This window comes from Myotis myotis, unplaced genomic scaffold, assembly GCF_014108235.1.
Source record: "Myotis myotis isolate mMyoMyo1 unplaced genomic scaffold, mMyoMyo1.p scaffold_m19_p_1, whole genome shotgun sequence".
In the NCBI taxonomy this organism is placed as follows: Eukaryota; Metazoa; Chordata; class Mammalia; order Chiroptera; family Vespertilionidae; genus Myotis; species Myotis myotis.
The window spans coordinates 43335133-43357879 of NW_023416313.1; the positions used below are offsets into that span (position 1 = coordinate 43335133).

The following is a 22747-nucleotide window of genomic DNA, read 5'->3' on the forward strand; positions in this document are numbered from 1 at the left end:
AGAAAATATCATAGGTATGACTCACTTGTTGTTTTTCATTCTGTATTTAATAGACATTAATTAAGTTTCTAATATGTGCAAGAATCCTCTTAATTTCTGAAAATACAAAAATGAATGCAATGTAGTCTTAGGCATCCATGAAGAAGAGTGATAATGCTTACAACATCATGGGACTCAATATATTCATAACAGAATTATAGGATTGTGAAGTTATTTCAGCTACTATTTTTTTATTAAAAACAAGCTCCAGAAAAATTTTCAAAATGCAAACACTTCAAATTCAAAGACCTGCATGTGGGGAAATTCTACCAAAAATAATCTTTACATTACTTTTTTTTTCCTTTAAACTGCTCATTAATGATCCATCTTGCTTGGATAATTAAGACTGGATTGTGTCTGCTAGCAGATCACTAAATTACAGACAACCATTTCTCTTTACAAGAAAGAAACTTCTGCAAATTCCCAATTAAATTAGAATCAAGTTATTAGCCTCTTTAGTTACAGGGTCTTGAACATCAAAGCATTATCTAGTCAGTAAGGGATATATTAAACCAATAGGTCATAGTGGAGTCAACTAATTAAAACCTGAGGCAAAATAGAAGGAAACTTCAGAAGGGTTGTCGTGCACTTAAAAAACAGTTCTGGAGTACCCTGGGGATCTTTCCAATAGCACAGCAGTGTTCATGTTTCATTCAGCAGTGAGGTACCCAATTACTGCAGAGTGAATCTCCTTATAATTAGCCTTCTCAGCAGATCCTGTCCTCTTTACTCACTTATAATACATCCCAAGATGAGATTTAAAATAACAGAAATAAACATTTCTTCAATAATATATCACTCTGAACATTTTTCTAACTTACCAGCACAGAATAGAGCCTACTTATTTTTTATAGTCCCTGATTATGTGATTAATTAATTGGGCTGTCAGGATTTCAATGAGTTATAATTATTTTATTTTTATTTTATTTTTTAAATATATTTTATTGATTTTTTACAGAGAGGAAGGGAGAGAGATAGAGAGCCAGAAACATCGATGGGAGAGAAACATCGATCAGCCGCCTCCTGCACATCTCCCACTTGGGGATGTGCCCGCAACCCAGGTACATGCCCCTGACCGGAATCAAACCTGGGACCCCTCAGTCCGCAGGCCGACGCTCTATCCACTGAGCCAAACCGGTTTCGGCGAGTTATAATTATTTTAAATCAAGGTGATTGCCCTATAACCTCAAACAACTCAAGCCACTGGACTCTAGCTATCCTATGGTCTTCCCCTAATTAAGAGTTGATTATTAATGAATATAAAAATGAGCATGCTGTTCCCAGTAGGAAGCATTGCTTCATTAAAGATGGAAGAAAGAATCTGCTTGGCTCGTGAGGATTAAACATGAAACAAGGCAGGTAAAGCGTTCTTCATACCAGCTATGCAAATGAATTGTAGTAATGAATGAATAAGCCTGTGGCTAACCAAAACAGGAATGTACAGGAGGAAATATTTGGGGTAAATCACATGATGCCAGGGCAGCCCGTACTTACTGTATCTCACATAATGAACAATGAGTCCAATGCACACGGCCAGGACAATCAGGGATAAAAAGGTGATGAGGCCAATCACCCATGGCTTCACACACTCTCTCTTCGTGGCCCTGGCCACAGAAGACCTGAGAAAGAAAGCAAATGGGTGAATTATATCACAGTGCACACTGTACCCACTTCTTGGGTAAAACAGATATTCCTGAGGAATTCAGGACACTCAAACAGATGATAGAATACTGTTTTGTTTAAAACACACCCTGGGTCCCAGGTTGCTAAGCCAGTCTGGCTCTGGTTGCCTGACTTTTGGCAAGTAATTTGACTTCTCTGTGCCTCAGTTTTCTTGTCCATAAAGCAAGGATGATAATGGTAAACCTATCTCATAGAATTGTTGTAAGGATTAAATAAATTACTTCGTGTAAAATGCCTACAACAGTGCCTAACATGTAGAAAGTGCTATGCAAATGTTAGCCATGATTTATTGTGCTGTCTGTGTGCAGGACAGAGTTAGCACTGTAGGAGCTATGGAAATGTTTAAAGCCTGTTTCTACTCCTCTAGAATCTAAAACTGCCCAAGAAATGTGTTGCAGCTTTAATCGTACCAGGTTCCAGATAGAGTTTCTAATTCAATCTCTTTCTGTTTTTCTGATCTATATCCAAACAAGCTTTCAGGATGCGCATAAAAGACAACCAGAGGTCTATTCTATAAAAGCTAAATGTTTGAGCTAATAGTTATCTCTGAACTTCAGTGATGCTGCAGGGAACCCCTTGATCATGAGACTCCCTCAGCCTCTCCCATTTGTTCTGCCTTCAGAACCACGTTACTGAAAAAATGTCTGTTAACCTTCTTTGTGCTTGATTAGTAAAGTTTCCGTTTCCTTGTGTTATAATAGTTACTAAGCAAACTCAAAGACTAGAGAAAATGAAATAATATGTCAGTTGGGTAAAGAGTTTGAATATGATGCTATTTTAAATTTCTTGAGGTATTTGTCATGCTGGTAGAATCAATGGCATGTATTCATACCTCCAGAGCACTGTCTGGTACATGAAGACTAGGGACAAGTATGGTGTTATTTTGGAGGGGGACCAGGGATTGAATCAAAATAAAGAGAATTCCAAGTCCAGCTCTTTCCTTGCCAGCTTGGAAAAATCACTTAGACTCTGAGCATAGTTTCTCAGTCTGACAATAGGGACAGAAGAATACCCATATTTTCAAAAGCATGAGGTAGACTGTGGAGCCCATAATGAAATCATGAATTTGAGAAGTTCTTGGAAACTGCAAAGCATTTTGCAATATATATATTGCAGAAACAAGGAGACTCTATTTCCACGTGATATATGGCCAAGAAATGATATCATTTTGGTCCCTGCCACACCATCATCCTGTCTCTGCCTCCATGTCCTGTTCTGTGTGAACATTATTGCAGAAGTCAACAATGGCACCATTGCTACATGACCCTGCCTCTGCTGAAGGCCTGGGGTATGGTGCAAGGCCCCTGGGACTCTACCTGGCCCTGTGACTTTCCCATGAGACTGTAGTCAAGGAAACTTCATCTTCCTCTACCCTATCTCTTCCATCACTAGTTCTCCCTTGAGTGGGATTCCAAACACCTGCTTCTACAATGGCAATTATTGAAATATAAAAAGAGTTCTCCACAGGAGGTTATTTTTATGTGCAACTGTGCCTAAGAAGCCTAAAAACTGAACTGACTACTGTTCCTTCATCTGTGAATGCTTGCTATTCACCTGTTGCAGAAGAAAGGAGATGCATATAGCAGACGTAAGAAAAATGTGGGGCATGGGGGGAGGGGACAGCCATAGGAGGGAAGGGCTTCTCTACTAATAGCAAAACATGCCAGATAAAGAATATGAATTTATAATGGCAGGAAATATGATCTAACTATAAAAGTATATGATCACTATATTGAATTGTGAAATATGACAGAAGTTCTATTTTATAACTTTTTATCAAGACAGAAAAGTAAATAATGCAGCCATTAGACTGATGGGGTAGAGCTACATGTATTAACATGTAAAAGGTCAATGACATATTTTAATGAAAAAATGATGCAGAAGAATATGTATTCTGTGTCTAGTTTCTATAAATAAAACTATATATGTGTGTGCATTGCAAAATATATAGGAAGAGACAAAAATTATAAACAGTAAGAAGTGGAATAACAGAAATGAGAGAAACCTTAATTTTAATGTGCTTTTTTGTGTTGTGGTGGATTTTTTCTAACAAGAGATATCATAGGTTTTGAATTAAACAAAAGAGAGAGAGGGGTTGAATTTCAAAAGATAATGAGAATGATTATATGCCTTTTCATGGAATTTCTGTCACTATCGTGCCCCAAATTACCAGTGTGTCCTCCTTTCCTGACCCCCACCTTTTACAGCTATTTCAGTGATGGTCTTTGGTGGCTTTGAATGAGATAAGAGAGGTAGCATGGGACAAAGAAAAAAGAGAAACCATCAAAAACACTTTGAATAAGCAAGGGAGTGTATTGCTGAGCCCCACCACCAATTTATTTATTGTCCATTCTTGTACCAGCAGATTCAATTCTCTCTTATTTCCTCCAAATGAAAAACAGGAATTATAATCCCAAACCCCTCCTAAACTCGTGAATTATGTGGAGATAAAAAATGATAAAATATTTTGTTATTTTGAGCTCCCAAGTAGAAAGTATTGTGCAAAAAGCAAGGACTATCATTATTATCATTATTTTAATTATTAATAATAATGGTAATAACCACATTACTGAGATGTTTGTCATTTGAAACATTATCTCTTCCCTTCCCAGTCTGCATGGCATTGCTTTTCAAACTGATTCACCCTGTTTCTTAATTGCTTTTTTGTTGCTCTCTCAGCAAGTGATTTAATACCGAATTGCTCCAAATTAGATGTGGTAGAGTGTGCTAAAAAATCATTAAAATGGAGGAATAAAACCATTTTATATGTCAACAGAAACATGTAATTAACCCCCTTCTGCACATAAACCCTTATCCAATCATCATTGTGGCCTGTTGAAACTTATCTGAAGTTCCTCCCATAAAATTACCTTCACATAGACTGGTTAATTCTAATAGCTTCAGTGGCATCAAATTTCTTTCTTTGTATTATTTTTCTTTTCCATTTGGGGACATGTGTGATTAGACAAAGAATATAGCAGGTGAATAAAACAGTTAAAATATGGGTACATTTTTATAAGCCCAAAATTGCTAAAAGACAAGTTATATGACCGGAGTTGCATTTTCATTGTCACTTTTTAATGAGTACTAAAAAAAAAAAAGGAGCCCAGCTGGTGTGGCTCAGTGGTTGAGCATCAACCCATGAACCACAAGGTCATGGTTCAATTCCCAGTCAGGGTGCATGCCCCATTTGGAAGCTTGACCCCCAGTAAGGGGGTGTGCAGGAAGCAGCCAATCAATGATTCTCTCTCATCTCCCTTCCTCTTTCTGAAAACAATAAAAATTGATTTTAAAAAATAAAGAGAAAGGCAAAACAACTACAACAAAAACAAGGGGAGAGGGGTATATACTAACAAATAAACTTTATGGTAAGCACTAGGGAATGAGAGGTTAAGACTCACAGTGCTTCAAAGGAAAGTTCATCAGAAAACCCCTACACAACACCACCACCATGGACTGATGGATAGAGGATCTCCAACTCTTTGCTCATTGTCTACAATGGTAAATAGCATGGATGTTCTTAGTTCACATGTTTCACCAGGTCAGTCCAGCTGAGCTGTTTTGAATGAACATGTGCACAATATCTATAAAGCTGGAGATACCAAAGCATTATTATCAACCATTTAACCCAGAGGTCAGCAAACTTTTCTGTGAATGTCCAAATAGTAACTAAGGCTTTCTGTGCCACACAATCTCCATTGCAGCTACTCAACTCTGTCGTTATAGTGCAAAAGCAGGCAAAGACAATACATAAACAAATGAGCATGTCTATGTTCCAATAAAACTTTATTTCTGTACACTGAAATTTGAATTTCACAAACCTTTGCTTGCCATGAAATATTTTTCTTCTTTTGATTTGTTTTCAACCATTTAAAAGTGTAAAAAGTCATTCTTAACTCAAGCACGGTACAAAAGCAGGTGGTAAGGCAAATTTGGCCTTTGGGCTGTAATTTACTGATGGTTGACTTAAGCAAGAGCCGGCAAGTCAATGCTAATTGCGTTGGGAAGCTATAATGGTCTTTTCTCTTTCTAGTCTCACTTTCATAGCAAATCTAGTGTAGTCTATCGCTAATCCCATTGTCACTGAACTTGTTTTGACAATTCTCACCAAAACCTGCCCTATAGCTTGACAAGAGATTTCTCTCTTGTCTACCAGTCTCTATATCATTCTCCATTATAGTAAGCTGTCTTTCTAGAAGGGATATGCTAATGCTGAGACTGCTTGAAACCCAAGTCGGCCTCAGTTTGCTTAGTATTCCCCCTCTGTCCCATGAGCTTTAAAGTTATTTGCCTTTGCTCCTGCTGCTTCTATGTGGAGTAACTTAGAGTCTTTTTTTAATATGCATATGTATAATTTATGTAAAACAAGTTACCAAGGTGGCCCACTCATACCTGAGTCCCTCCCCTTAGCTCACTCTTCCCCACGATGGCCCATTTGATCAGTGCACCAATACTGGAAAGTGCTGGGGGCTATTCGGGTGTGTGTGTGTGTGTGTGTGTGTGTGTGTGTGTGTGTAAGAGGAAGAACTTTTTGAAAGTTAATTTTACTAGTATTTTCATCTAGTAATATGAGCATATTGTCTAAAAAATGAAATGAGACTACTTACCAGTTGTCTTTAGCAATTGTTTTTTATTTACCTCTGAGTTTCTGAATAATGTTCTCACATAGAGTCTATTCTTTGCCTGCATCATAAAAGCCTGTGGGTATTTAAGAGCCAATTCAAAAAATCTATTCACTTCAGCTAAGTTTATTCATCCCCATCTCTGAATAAACAGCTAAGTATGCATTTTGAGCTCTTTGAGGATAGGGTCTAATCCTTACTTCTTTTTTCTTTTTCTTTTTTTCTTCTTTTTTTAAATCTTTATTGTTCAGATTATTACAGTTGTTCCTCTTTTTTCTCCCCATAGCTCCCCTCCACCCGGTTCCCACCCCACCCTCTGCCCTTAACCCTCCCCCCCTACTGTCCTCATCCATAGGTGTACGATTTTTGTCCAGCCTCTTCCTGCACCCCCACACCCCTTTCCCCCCAAGAACTGAAAGTCCACTCCCTTTCTATGCTCCTGATTCTATTATATTCACCAGTTTATTCTGTTCATCAGATTTTTTATTCACTTGATTTTTAGATTCACTTCTTGATAGATATGTATTTGTTCGTAATTTTTATCTTTACTTTTTTCTTCTTCTTTCTCTTCTTAAAGAATACCTTTCAGCAGTTCATATAATACTGCTTTGGTGGTGATGAACTCCTTTAGCTTTTCCTTATCTGTGAAGCTCTTTATCTGACCTTCAATTCTGAATGATAGCTTTGCCAGGTAGACTAATCTTGGTTGTAGGTTCTTGCTATTCATCACTTTGAATATTTCTTGCCACTCCGTTCTGGCCTGCATAGTTTCTGTTGAGAAATCAGCTGACAATCATATGGGTACTCCCTTGTAGGTAACTAGCTGTTTTTCTCTTGCTGCTTTTAAGATTCTCTCCTTGTCTTTTGCCCTTGGTATTTTAATTATGATGTGTCTTGGTGTGGTCCTCTTTGGATTCCTTTTGTTTGGGGTTCTCTGCACTTTCTGGACTTGGAAGTCTATTTCTTTCACCAGGTAGGGGAAGTTTTCTGTCATTATTTCTCCAAATAGGTTTTCAATATCTTTCTCTCTCTCTTCTTCTGGCACCCCCATAATTTGGATGTTGGTACGCTTGAAGTTGTCCCAGAGGCTCCTTACACTATCTTCATATTTTTGGATTCTTTTTTCTTTTTGCTTTTCCAGTTGGGTGTTTTTTACTTCTTCGTACTTCAAAACTTTGACTTGATTCTTGCAATCCTCTAGTCTGCTGTTGGATCTCTGTATAATATTCTTTATTTTAGTCAGTGTATGTTTAATTTCTAGTTGGTCCTTTTTTATATCCTCAAGGGTCTCACTAGACTTATTGAGGGTCTTACTAAATTTATCTGCAGTCTCACTCGACTTATTGAGGATCTTACTAAATTTATCGGCGGTTTCTAGAAAATTCTTGAAAAACCTTAAAACCGTGGTTTTGAACTCTATATCCAGTAGTTTGCTTTCCTCCATTTCTGTCATTTGTGATCTGTTTCTTTGTCTCCACATTTTGGCTGCTTTCCTGTGTTGATAGAGTGGTTTTCTGTGCTAGGTGTCCTATAGTGCCCAGTGGCTCAGCCTCCCTAATTACCTGAGATGGACACTCTTGGTGCACCCTTTTGTGGGCTTTGTGCACAGTCTTGTTGTAGTTAAGCCTTGATTGTTGTAGGTATCATTGGGAGGAATTGACCTCCAGGCCAATTGGCTGTGAGTATCTGCTGTGTCTGCAGTGGGAGAACTTCTGTGCTGGAGACATCCTTCTGGGGCAAGACTTGCTTCATTGGGGCTTTGGTGCTCACTGCCTCTGCCCCCTGACTGTGTCCCTTATGGATCTGAGGAATTGTAATTGGATGGTCCCGCTTTGCCCACTGGGCACACTGGCTCCTGGATCTCTAAGGAGGTGCTAATTTAGCCTCTGCCTGAGGCTACCCAGCAGGAGCTACAGAGAGATCTGCAGATTCCTCTTCTTTGTTTGGGATTCGGAGGTGCCCAGATGAGGCCCATCTGTGAAGCAGTGCAATCTGTTGTGGGTCCTTGGGCCTTCTTTTGGATGATCTGGGTCTCTCTGACCCAGCTGCAGTTTGTTAGGTAATTTTAGATTGCAAAGGGCCAGGTCATTCATATGCAAAAGCCTCTGCGCACAGCTTGGGTGGGGCAGGGTCTCAGGGAATCAACAGGGCAGAACAAACAGCTATGGCTGATCCTCAGTCCTTCCCTAAGAGGTCCTGTGTCTCAGTGGCCCGTGGTAATAGGTAATCGCTGCAAGCACCTCTGAGAAAAAGCCACCCCCAAGTTCTGCCCACTTCCAGACAGTCCAGTTTCTCCCCGTATGAGTCTGGGTTCCCAGAGACTCCCTGGGAAGTGTAGTCAGGGCCGTCAGGAGGTTGTGTCTCCCTCCCAATTGAAAAAGACAACGGCATCCTCAGTTGCCAGCGCTTTCCACGTGCACCTCACTACCTCCGCACTTTACTTCCACACCTCCTCTGAGTCTCAGTGTCCTTTTCTCTTTCCTTCTAATTGTAGAATTTCCACTCAGCCAACCTTCCTGTGGTTCTGGATGATGTCCGTTTTGTCTTTTAGTTGTATTTTTGAAGTGGTTGTGCAAGGCAGCAATTTCAGGTGTTTACCTATGCCGTCATCTTGGTTTCTCCCCCTTACTTATTTCTATATTCTCTGAGCACATGCTCAAGGAATGTTCCCAGAGGGAACTGAAGTTGACTAAACAAATTGAATCAACCATTTGTCAGTACCACATATGGGTTTTGAACTCTCTTAAAGCACTCTGGTCTGCCATAGTCTTGGAAAAGAACTGGGAATATGACACACAAAGAAAGACAGGTCAGACATTGTAAAGAATAATTGCTATTTAAGTAAGCCTGATTTCCATAAGACACTTTATATAATAATGAAGCTTTGGTTAATGTTTCTATTTCATCTGTGTTTAAAATATATGATTATCCAAATTGATTTGATCTACCTACTATAAACTGCTATCATAGTACAAAAAGTGACAAATGCAAATAAAAGGACAAATAAAAGGACATTAATTTCAGGAGACACATATTATTTGGGATCACTGAATGTCTGCATGTTATAATATCTAGACAAAAGCATAATGAAAGATACCACAATAAAGTAACAATATAGTCCCTTATGATATTTCTAATTCCCTATGTCAATGCTTAAGATTTAAAATATAATTTATTTTTTATGGTGACTGTAGCTTATTTCTTTAGTTCATTGGATTGTGCCTCCTTGTCCTATCCACACAAATCCTTCTGATGGTTTTTCTTACCAGAAGGCATTGGTGAGATCTTCCATCTTCTTTATACTTTCTACAATACAACTATAAAAATATCCAGGATAAAACTAAAAATTTGGCCCTAGCCGGTTTGACTCAATGAATAGAGTGTTGGCCCTCAAACTGACGGATCCTGGGTTCAATTCCAGTCAAGGGCACATACCTAGGTTGCAGGCTCAATTCCCAGCCCTGGTCGAGGTGCATGCTGGAGGCAACCAATCTATGTGTCTCTCACACATCAGTGGCTTTCTCTCTCTCCTCCTCCTCTCCCTTGCACTCTCTCTAAAACTCAATGGAAAAATATCCTCAGGTGAGGATTCACCAAAAAAAAAACACAAAAAACAAAACTAAAAGTTTGTATATATATGCCTGGATTATATGTTTTCACTGACTTTTTAAAACAATACAGGCCGAAACCGGTTTGGCTCAGTGGATAGAGCGTCGGCCTGCGGACTGAAGGGTCCTGGGTTCGATTCCGGTCAGGGGCATGTACCTGGGTTGCGGGCATATCCCCAGTGGGAGATGTGCAGGAGGCAGCTGATCGATGTTTCTCTCTCATCGATGTTTCTAACTCTCTATCTCTCTCCCTTCCTCTCTGTAAAAAATCAATAAAATATATTTAAAAAAAAAAAAAAAAAAAACAATACAGACAAATTACTCCTTAATAAAATTGCAAAAAACATATTCTGCCCTGTCTATACAGTTACACAAACACCTCTATAAAGTGTCTAATATCATCAACCTGGTCCTTGGGCTGAATTTTGTGTGCACTCCCTACAATAATAACTATGAATAGTTCTCAGAGAGAAGTTATAATTATAACAAGGTGGGAGTCTAATTACTAGACAACTGTTTCCATTTGATTTTCTACAACACCAATGTAATGGTGGGAAACTCATTGTTTTTATAATGAATGTTTTTACTTGTATTCTACCTTGTTCTACACTGGATTAAGTGGCTTATAAGGAGATTTTATATAAAGATAGATTTTATATATATTCTATATAAAATATGGTATTAAATTACCTTTAGAGATGTAAGAATAAAGCAACATGTAAGTGAAAAGATAAAATGGGAATAGAATTAAAACTATATTTCATAATTCTCATGTAGACATTTGCTTAAGTCAAGCCACAACATTTATAGCTCTCTGGACAAAAAAGCAAACAAGCAAACTTTAGTCAGGTATAGTCTTCATGGCACCCATAAGATAAAAACTGAGCAGTTGCTCAGAAGCAATACCATTCTTTCAGTTCCTCATAAAAAGAATCTACTAATAATAGCCTAGATGGTCGTCACGCCCTCATGCATCATGCCCTAAGATGGCCATCACAAGATGGCTGTCACAAGATGGCCGTCACATTATGGCCATCACATGATGGCCACACACACAGCAAAGGCGGGCCCCGGCAGAGGAGGTGGGTCGCAGCTGGGGAGGGCAGTTGTGGGCAATCAGGCCTGCAGGGGAGGGCAGTTGGGGATGTCATGCCGGCAGGCGAGGGCAGTTGTGGGAGATCAGGCCTTCAGGGGAGGGCAGTTGGGGGTGATCAGGATGGCAGGGGAGGGCTATTGTGGGTGAGCAGGCTGGCAGGGGAGGGCAGTTGTGGGCAATTAGGCCAGCAGGAAAGGGAAGTTTGGGGCGATCAGGCCGGCAGAGGAGCAGTTAGGGGGTGATCAGGCTGGCGGGCAGAACTGGTTAGTGGCAATCAGGCAGGCAGGCAGGTGAGTGGTTAGGAATCAGCGGTCCCAGATTGCGAGAGGGATGTCCCAGATTGGAGAGTGTGCAAGCTGGACTGAGGGACACTCCCCGACCATGCACAATTTTTGTGCATCAGGCCTCTAGTACTGTATAATGTAATGAACTATATGTTCTCTAAGATATTCTTAGCACAGAAACAAAAATTTGATTTATAATACTCTTACACTGTCCTTCAATTCTAACAAATGGCATCAATTACTATTCAGTAAAAGCAATATGATATGGGGCAAACCAGTGTGAAATCATTTAGATACCAAGTTCTATATTTTTTGCCTGACAACACTTCCCTAATCATTATTGAAATGGCTCCTTATGGTATTTTCACAAAGTATCTAAAGATGATTGAAATCATAGACATTAAAACAGTGTTGTTTATTACAGTAGTAGGTTTTTAGTGAACATAATAGTATTGCTTTGCACAGTAAGAAGTTTATAATAAACTAAAGGCCTGGTGCACAAAAATTTGTGCACTTGGGGGGGTCCCTCAGCTTGGCCCATGCCCTCTTGCAGTCTGGGACCCCTCAGAGGATGTCCACCTGCTGGCTTAGGCTCACTCCCCAGGGGATCAGGCCAAAGCTGGCAGTCAGACATCCCTCTGGCAGCCCAGCAGCCCTCAGGGGATGTCCACTTGCCAGCAGGGAGCAAGCCTAAGCTGCAGTCGGACATCCTTACTGCTGCTGAGGAGGTGTGGGAGGCTCCCACCACCACTGCTGTACTGGCAGCCATCAGCCTGGCTTGTGGCTGAGCAGAGCTTCCCCTATGGGAGTGCACTGACCACCAGGGGGCAGCTCCTGCATTGAGCGTCTGCCCCATGGTGGTCAGTGTGTGTCATAGTGACCACTCATTCCCAGTCAGTCTGCTGTTAGGGTCAGTTTGCATATTACCCTTTTATTATATAGGATAGAGGCCTGGTGCATGGGTGGGGGCCGGCTGGTTTGCCCTGAAGGGTGTCCTGGATCAGGGTAGGGGTCCCACTGGGGTGCCTGGCCAGCTTAGGTGAGACGCTGATGGGTGTTTGCAGGCTGGTGACATCTCCTTCAGGGTGAGGGGGCTGATGGCTGTTTGCAGGCTGGTCAAGCCCCCAACCCAGTGGGGACCTTCACCCCATGGAGGTTTGGCCAGCCTGGGTGAGGGGCTGATGACCGTTTTCAGGCTGGCCACACCCCCTTTAAGGTCGGCAGGTCACCACCGGGGTGCCTGGCCAGTCTGGGTGAGGGGTTGAGGGCCATTTTCAGGCTGGCCAAGCCCCCCAGCGACAGAAGCTCCCATACTCTCCTCTTTTTCTTTTTTTTTCTTTTTTCTGGGATTTATTTACCTTCTATAATTGAAACTTTGTAGCCTTGAGAGGAGCTCAGAGCTGCCGCGGCAAGCGGAAGCTTGGCTTCCTCCATCATTGCGGCAACCAAGCCTCCTGCTTGCTCCAGCTCTGTGGCAGCCGGCCGCCATCTTGGTTGGGTTAATTTGCATATAGTCGCTCTGATTGGCTGGTGTGTGTGGCTTAAGGCATGGTCAATTTGCATGTTTGTCTTTTATTAGTGTAGATGTTGTGAATGACAGAAAACCCTACCTCTCATTAAACTTTAACTTAGGCAAAACCCATAGCTTAACCATGCCTATGTTTAACCAACCATAAAACTGCAGTGATAATCTTTCCTCCCACCTAGTTTAACAGGAAGTTGTGAAGATAGCACCTGATATCATCAGACTTTGTTAGATACATGTTCTATATAAGCATTAGTGGCAACTCAACAGTAAGGAATGTCTCTGATCTCCACTATGTTATCATCAAAGTCTTTATTAAGTTCCTAACCAGAGATGGTCCAGCATAGGAAATTTAAGTTGACACTGTAACCTCTAGAAATTTACAGTCATAGATAGATGGGACCCAAAAAAAATTTAAAGATATTATTAAGTAATTAGTTATTCATTTATAGACTTATAAATTAAACTATTTAACCCTTAACTCCACTAATACATTTGTTTTCTTTTCCTCAAACTCTTTCCAGTTCAAGATAGTAAGTTGGCATGATCTGAGTAGATACCATTTAAAAGCAGCAGTTTCTCACAGAAATGTTGACAAGGAGTGCCATTGCAGCTCATCATAGGGAATTATACACACTTAAAAATATGGAATAAAAATAAAAATTAATAGGGAATTTGTGAGTATGTCATGGCAAGTCTGTCACAAGAAAACTAATTGAGAAACCTAAGCTACAGACACTTGAGGCTGCTAATATATAACACAGACTTTCATTCATTAACTTTTTGCATTGTTATATGTCTTTCTACCAAGTCTTTCTTGTGACTTTGTCTAGATAATTCCTATAAGAGTTGGCATGATATAGTGGAAATAACTCTGAACTGGATGACTAATTACCTGTGTCTTAGCCCTAAGGGTTCATTTAAAGATTAAGCCCTTTCATCTAAATCCTAAGTTTCTCAGGTGATAAATCTATCATATTCAACATCATAAATGCCAACATCTCCTAACCCCCAACTTGTGTGATGGTGAATGTGCTCTCATAGTCTTCATTTTTAAAAAATATAATGGGAATTTTAGTTGATCTAGATGCTCTCTAATTTTTACCAAAGCTAGTGTTTCATGCCTAATAACCTAGAAAAACTTAATATTTATATAATTAAAATTCATCGTTTATTAAACAATAAGCTTTAACATAAGTTTCAAATGCATTATTTTTTATTAGCTATATACCAGATAATTTGGAATGCTCAAAATAAGAGATTGCAAGTCATTTGAAATAATCCAAGAATCATATATATGAAGAAGACATAAAAGTTCTTTATTACTTAAATCCTAAACCAGTTTTAAAATCTGTAGACCATAAAATTCCATTTTGCGTAACCCACTGAAGGACTTTAAAATTGGAATGTGTCAGTGGGAACATGAGCTAAGACCCTGTGATGTCTTCCAGGTTGCTGTTTCCCTAGTAAACACTATAAGCCATATACTAAGAATCCTCCAGATTATCTAGAAATTTCTATATATAATCCTATCTGAGTTAACTTTGTAAGGAGAGACAATTGGAAAATGTATGAACTATTTTAATACTTATATTATTCTTCCAAAAGTGAGATTTCTTGATTAATGGATTTCCTCCCCCAGTTGCTGACCAATAATATATGGAAGTATTGCGTCTTAACTTTTGGATGAACACAAGGTTTGTGAAATTGATAATTAAATACTCACCTTTGCTTAATTAATATCTAAAATATTGCCATTTTAATAACAAATAGTGAAATATGCTTAGATTCATGTTATAATAGGGTAGAATTTACTATGCAAATTAATACCATAATATTATAAGAAAAGTATCCTTTTATCCAACAGAACCAAATATTTTCAGTTACCAATGTCCATGGCCTTAATTCATATGTATATGCTGATGTCTAAACTTCAGACCCATATAGCCACCTGCCTACTGTTTACCACAACATTTCAATGATGATATTCTTCTCATCATTTAAATTTAACATGACTATGGTAGAAACTCACAGGTGCCTATCCCAAATATTTGTTCTTTTTCCTTAATAATAGAATCTTTGATTTTGGGTTGGGCATCCTGGAAAATAGAATAATGTCCCTTGCCCATAGGAGTCTCCATTTAAATAAGTTCTGACCAATGGAATCTCTGTTCCTATGGCTAGAATCTTGATGTGAATGTTCTAGCTAAAATACGTGTTAGTTGGCGCTCAGCAACCATATTGAACCATGATTTGGAGGATATAAGTTTATGCCAGCGGGACCTCATGACAGTAGGAGCCTAGATTCCTAATTACTTTGTGAACCTCCCTATCAGCCTTCATCTGCCTGCCTTCAGACTTGTTTTACATGAAACTGAAATAAAATTACATTTCATACACTAAAGCCACTTTACCCTAGATTTCTGGCTACTCATAGCTAAATTTAATATATTTACAATATATAAAAGAGGTTAATTGCAATCAGGTAAATACTATTTTTATGTAACTATCTTTGGGAAAAAAGGACATCAAGAAACATACTTAGTAATTCTCATTCAATTTCTGTATATGAGTGACAAAAATATTTTTACTTAATATTCTCTTGCAGCATAAGTTTGAAATACAAGTAATACATCTAATACTAATAAATCAGGATATCAAGTTTCCATTGAGGGTCTCATCATAACAAGCTCTAGGACTTTAAACAAATGACTTCCATTTTCTCCCTTAGTGGATAATGGTCTGTGCTGTAGTATCAGACACTTGGGTTTAGTCCTGGCTCTTCCTCTTATAGCTAGGTGGCTCTGAGCAAATTACCCTTTACAAGTCTACCAATGGAGATAATGATCTAACTATAGGGTTCTTCTAAGGGTTAAATGAAATAACACTTAAAAGAGCAATTGGCATCCTGCCGGGAACACAGTAAATGCTCAACAAATGTTGGCTTTGTCCTCATTCCTCCTTCATAATGAGAAATAAATTTGTTTTTAAAGTGGGATGAAATATCCCTCAAGTTGCTTTATTTGTTCCTGAGGGAATAAGGAGATAGAGTAGGTGAGGCTCAAAGCCTTAGTCCCACTACACCCCTAGCAACTCTGTTCCATACAACAGGGCTTTGCATTAGCTTTATGTGCAAAAGGGATTCAACTGGTAAAGAAAATGTGGAAAACCACTCATCTTTGCACCTGTCTGCTCTAAGAATCTATGAGTCAGGCCAATGGTCAGCCATGAAGTGTAGAGTTTAGTGTAAGGATTTAGAACTCTACTTATGAAGCCCTAATCTATCTTTGCTTTGAATCCAGTAATATATGTATAAGTGCTTAGCTATGGCTTTAATGTATTGTATAGATTGAAAGATTGGTTTGTAATATTTTGGATATATTATTTGTAATCTCTGGTATTCTCTTGATTAGGAAAATTGAGACACTGAGATTAAACTAATTGTTAAAACAAGGAAAGTTAGCTCTGCTTAATCAAGGGATCACTTGTGATTCCAGGGATCATGATATGGTGGAGGCAGCAGGGAGTACTAAAAAGTATAGAAATGCAGTTAGAGCATGTATGTTCAAACTCCAACTCCATCAATCACTGACTCAAAAGTGTGGAAGTCTCAGTCTTCCTAGCCTTTGATATCCCTATATGTAAATTATGATAATGTTAGCATTACCTGCCTCATAGGGTTGTTGATAGGTACCAAATTTTATATATATATATTAGGAATTGTGTGTAAAGAACATATCATCCTATATAATAAAAGGCTAATATACAAAGCAACCAAACAGCGAAATGACCAATTGCTATGATGTGCACTGACCACCAGGGGGCAGACACTCAATGCAGGAGTTGCCCCTTGGTGGTCAGTGCACTCCTACAGTGAGAGCACTGCTCAGCCAGAAGCCCTGAGCCAGGCTCATGGCTGGGGAGTGCAGCAGTGGTGGCAGGAGACTCTCCCACCTCCACAGCAGCACTGAGGATGTCCCTCGAGGCCTCCTGGACTGTGAGAGAGCACAGGCCAAGCTGAGGGCCCCCCTGAGTGCATGAATTTCATGCACCGGCCCTCTAGTATTATATATAAACTAGTAGCCCTGCACACGAATCTGTACGCCAGTAGCTCGCCAGTAGCTCGCTATCGCCCTCCAGTAACTCTCTGCCTGCTGCCCTGCCCTCCTGTAGCTCTGCCTGCCCCCCCTTGCCCCTCCCCCTCATAGCTTGCTGCCCTGCCCCCTCCTGTAGCTCTCCACTGCCCGCTTGTAGCCAGTAGCTCACTGCCCCACCCTCCTGTAGCTCCCTCCACGCCCCCCCACCCCCCATCATAGCTTGCTGCCCTGCCCCTTCCTGTAGGTCTCCACTGCCCGCTTGTAGCTCGCTGCCCCACACTCCTGCTGATCTGTGATCCGGTCATTACGCTTCATGGCGTAACAACTATTTGCATATTACATCTTTATTATATAGGATACTTACATATGAATATATGTATTCTTACTATATGTACCTTCTCTGAATTTTACTAAATGTGACCTGACAAGCTTTTAATTTGCAATGACTAATTTTTAAACGGCCATATACTTCTATATGAATCCAAATGGTAATAGTAATAATAATAATAACAATATTTTCTGGGGCATGTAGACACCAGTGTTAATTTAACTTTTCTACTTGACAATATTGGACTCAATGTACAGGTGAACCGGGAGGACAGATTTTATCTCTAATATTGATCAATATTCCTGTGACCACATGCAAATTACCTAATCTTTGAGGTTGTATCCCTTAACTTATAGAATGCAGAAAGCAATGCTTCCTGTCTACCAGCCTCAAAAGTGGAGTGAGAGGGAAAAATAAAGGTCACTATGCTATTACTTGAGGGACATTTTCTGATAATTCTGGATGCAGTAAAGAGTGTGAGCAGGTAGGGAAGAGACCTCCTCTGTATCTATGCTAAATAAAGCCTGGGGAGGATCATAAAAAGAACATCCACATTTTGAATCCAAGTATCACACAAGACAGTTAAATCAGTATAGCAGTAGAACCACCTAAGTAGGTAAAGGAGACATTGTGAAGAGAGTATAGCATTATAATAAGAGCATAGATTTGGAGTCAGATAGACCTGGCTTAATTCCCAGGTCTGCCATTTATTGCCTTTGGGCAAATAATGGTACCTGTGAATCTCAGTTTCCTCATATGTAAAATGGGTATAATACTATAACCATACTCTAAAGATTAAATGTGCATGATATTTTAGAAAAGTAGTTGGAACATAGTACATGTGAAACAAATGATGACAATTACTTTTTTTCTGCACTGACTCATAGTTTGACTTTAAACAAAGTGCTAACTCTTTTCATAGCTTTTGCAGCTTCAAAAAAAAAAAAAGATAGCATCTGACAACTTGAGATGAAAAGTTGCAAGATAGCATTTAATGATGACTGTATGGTGCTTTGAATTCCCCGAAGCTTAGTTCTACCACATCAGAGTTAGTATTCTAAAAATCTCAGAAATTGCCCAACTATGCAGGTGATACATATGCCTGGGAGAAGATTGTGCTTGCCGGTTCTGGCATGACTTGGTGTCTCTGCAGCCTGTTTTTCTTTCTCAACCTCTTAAAACTTTCTTAATCTCAAATCCACTCATTTCTAAGCCTATTAAATTGTGCTGGAAATTGAGAGCATTCATCACAGTTCTCATTCACCATCTTCGCTGAAAATATGTCCAAGGAAGTATGCTTTGAGAAGTTTTTAGTCGAGTTCTAAATCCTAACCCTGACAAAGCCAAGAAATGCAGCCAGAGTACCCATTTCAGCACTGACCATCTTGGAAGACCTGCTCCACATCGCCCAACTCACCTCATTCCCAAGCACTAACGTTTCAGGCACTACAAACCCTATGAACCTCTGCTGATATTGAAGCACGTATTGGGCAAATAATATTGCTTCTTCTTCTTGAATGTTTCTATTTATTCCCTCTTTATAGTGGCACAATGACATATTTTTGGAGGAAAGCAGACAGCAATGAAAGAATAACAAAGGTCTATTACGCAGTTATAGTTACTATAGACTGATGAATTCCTTCCATGAAATGCTGCACTAAGATGAACTTGATTTTCACACAGTAGCAAATGTAATTATTTTTATAAAATCGGGATGATGTAATTGAAGTGCTATACTCTCAGTCACTGATCGCCTTTGAGACAGGGTGAGAGAGTTAGGTCATGTTCTTATGTAAATAAAAAGACAGTTTGAAGAATATTAAATAAGGGCAGTTCACGCACTCTTTAAAATGTTTTTAAACCCTTCCTTCTTAAGCATATATGTGCATTGTTTCACATTAATCTGTACATGATCTGTTTCTTTGCCTATACATTGTATAGGCATGTATGGGTATACCTACACATACATTTTCTCCATGTATGAATCTGCATGTGTGCATGTTTTCCATTTCCCTGTTAGACTGCAAACTTTCCAACTACTCTTTTTTTAGGTCCCCACCGCTGAAATACAATGTGTTACAATAGAAAAGTGTAGACTTTAGAACCAGAAAGTCCAAGGTCAGGTTCTAGATTCAACACTTAACTGACTCTGGACAATCTGAGCTGCTGTTATTTCATCTTTGAAAATAGTGACCAACAATAACTGCTTCTCAACGTATTGTCCAAATTAATTGAGGTACCATTTTACAAGGTGTATAACACATAATAGATGCTCAACAGATAGTTTCTTCCACGCAAAACTGGGTACACAATGAGAACTTACTACAACCTGTTACGTGGACCAGGACTGATCTTAGCTGAAGGAGAAGTGAGGCCCAGTGTTAACCACTTAGAGCACAATCCTATAGCAACCTTGGACCGAACTCTCAATAGAGTGGCCCTTCAGCATCACTATCTATTGACTAATTTCAGGGGGGAATATTACTAGATGAGTTTTATGTCAAGGTTTTCCCTGTAAACAAACAGATTTTTAATCCGAAAATGACCACCCTCTCTGTTTGACACAAACTACCCAAATAATGTCAGTAGCTTCTCTTCAGTTTCCCATGTCTCCTTAAATTATCTTCTCCTGCTTAATCATCACTAGGTTGCATAAATGAGTGCTCTTTTCCCTAGAAGGGAAAGGTGACTAGGGAAATAGCACCTCCCATTATGATATAATTATACCAATTTAAATTTTAAAAAAGGGCTACCTCTTTAAAAGATGACCGATTTCATTTCTGCCTTAATTTCTCTATATCTTACCATCTCCTTTCTTTTTTTTATGACTTTACACTCTATCAATTCTTCTCAGACTTTCAGTACAAATAAGAATTACCTAATGTAACTTCTAAAAAAATACATTTCCCATGCCTCAACCAGAGATTTGTTAGAATTTATGAAATGAGAACTGGATGTTTCTATTTTTAATAAGTATCCAGTGAATCGAATGCAGGAAGTTCATGGGCCACACACTGAGAGACAGTCATATCCCACTGAGTAAAAATTAAAGTTATCCATGATGCTTAATTTAAATATGACTCATTTCACCTTCATCTATTTAAATGTGTGTAAATATTAATGTTTATAAAGTTCGTCTGCTGACCTGTAATTCTTATCAGTGGTTGCTGGTGAATACAGTCAGCATGCATCCCCATCATCAGTATATATACAGGGGCGGGCAAAAAGTTGGTTTACAGTTGCTCATATGGAAAATAATACAATAATTAATAAATAATACTATACGAATAAACTTTCATGTACTCATAACTGTAAACCTACTTTTGCCCATTCCTGTATTAATAAGTAGATTCTTCTCTACCCAAATCTCTTCCTTATAAACTTATTCTTGATAAAGTTTTCTTTAACTTTCTGCTATGGGTGTTTGCTCATAAAATTCACAAGTTCTCTTCATGCTCAAAAAACAGTATAAAATAAGAATTTGGGGGAAACAGCAGCATAAAAAGAATGTTTACATGGTCTAAATTTCTTCTTACCTTTAAATTCAAAAATAGTGATTCTCATTAGAACAAGTAGAGTGGAGGGGGGAGCTATCAGAAATTTGACTAAAGAGGAACGTGCCATTTAATAAAATGCTCCATCTGTTTCTTATATGACTTCCCAGTTATGAATCAATGTTCTTAAAGAGAAATTGCCTACACATATCCTAGTATTTCAATCATATTTCTTTCATGCAAGCATTGCTGTTGGTACACTTACTCCAGCAAACGTGCATAGTAAATTTAATCCCTTCTCACTCTCGTCTAGTCTCTTAACATTACCAAGGTCAACTCAAACATGATACACTTCATTTTTTAGATCAGGATGGTATTTTGTTCACCTTTCTTTTTTTTCCCTTGAGATGTACCTCCATCTCCTCTGAGGCAGGACTTAAATAGGTACATTTTTTGCTTCAAATTAGAGACTATACATAGAAAAGTTCACTCTAATACAACCACCCTCCCCCCCCCCCAGCTCCTCTACACAAATTCCAGGCTCACTCACACCCAACATAGAACAAACCTCAAATCTATTGGATAGCTTGAGTTTGATAGAGATTCTAACTTTAAATAAAACACTCTTTTATATGGTAATATTCTTAAAGACAATGCAGGCAAAAGGTGTAGGACATAAAACCATCAAGGACTATAGAGAAGTACTTGCAAAGGCAGGAAGTCTTGAAAAATCTGACTAAATCTGTAGTGTCTTTAGCTCTTAGTTTCTCCATGAACATGTATAGAAGAGTATTAAACTTCTCATGACAAGTATGTAGAACTCTCTATCAGTGACAGAGCCCTCTTCTCAAAGTAGAAATCAATCTCAATAAAAGATATACCAATACATCAACCAGAAAAAATAAAATTTTAATCTAAAGACAAAATTATTTTTAGAGTCCAGATTTTTTACACTGAAACCTGGATAATGTTTCATTTCTATCTTTGAAAGAAAACAACCCCAAAATAATTATGATTTATCCATTAGAGAAGTTGATTGGGGGCAGGTACATCGTTAGATTTATTTTTTAAATCCAGCTATAATAGTCTAGTCATAATGTCTTTTTAAATTATTTCTCACTCTTTTAAGACATGTATAATTTTTTAAAGTTAAACTATTTACTTAGATAGATAAAGGTAATTTGGATCTGCATGATTTTCTCAATAAGACAAAGCTAAAGCATGTTCTTTTAGCCCAAGCTAAAAATGTGTTCTTTTCTTCAAACAAACAAACCAAACAACTAAAAGACAGCTGTTCATGCAGTATGTACCTTTATCTGTTGTTGAACTCTTCTGAAAGTATGTAGAAAAACATTTTTGGATAGGACACTAGAGAATAAGAAAACCAAATACAGAAAGAATAGAAATCTATTTCTTGATGTCATTTCATTTAAATATAAAAAGTATTTTTCAATGTTAAGCAAAATAAACGAGAGATCTATATATTTCTTGGTTTCTTTTATGTCTCATTTTAAACTACAAGCTAACTTAAGACAAAAAAAAAGGAACTCACGGATGCATTTCTGACCAGCAAGGAAGAGTCCTGTGGAGACCGAGGTCTGTAGTCAAGTGTATGCATCCAGGCTCTACCAGCAACTTCCTGGGCTGGATGAGGTGAAGAAAGAAATCACTGATGATCTAAACAAAACCAGTCTGACAGGTCATGGCTAGTATGATGGGAACTGTTTGTGTAATAGTAGGACAAAGTCAGATGTTATAGGGAGCTAGAGAACATAAATAATTTATAAGTACTTTCTAGGAGTGGAAATTTAAAAACTATTGTCTTAGGACTCTAACTTAAAAGTGTTAACATAAATCTGAATATTTCAAAAAGTCAGATGTTTAACTCTAGAAAGAAATTCTAAAACCATCTTGCTCAGCCTCTTCATGTTTCCAATGAAGAAACTGAGGTTTAAGTTGAATGACTTGGTC

At 38.7% G+C, this 22747-nt stretch overlaps 1 protein-coding gene across 1 annotated transcript in view; it reads right to left on the bottom strand.

Annotated features, from left to right (window-relative positions):
- Positions 1 to 22403, bottom strand: part of LOC118669387 (transmembrane protease serine 11E-like) — a 47050-nt gene extending 24647 nt beyond the window's left edge. Inside the window, exons 1-2 of the mRNA XM_036335509.1 lie at positions 22329 to 22403; positions 1534 to 1658 (exon numbers count right to left, since the gene is read on the bottom strand). Of these exons, the coding sequence (XP_036191402.1) occupies positions 1534 to 1658; positions 22329 to 22336 (133 nt within the window). The 5' untranslated portion in view covers positions 22337 to 22403. The remainder of the gene's footprint in view (positions 1 to 1533; positions 1659 to 22328) is intronic.
- Between the last annotated feature and the right edge of the window lie 344 nt (positions 22404 to 22747).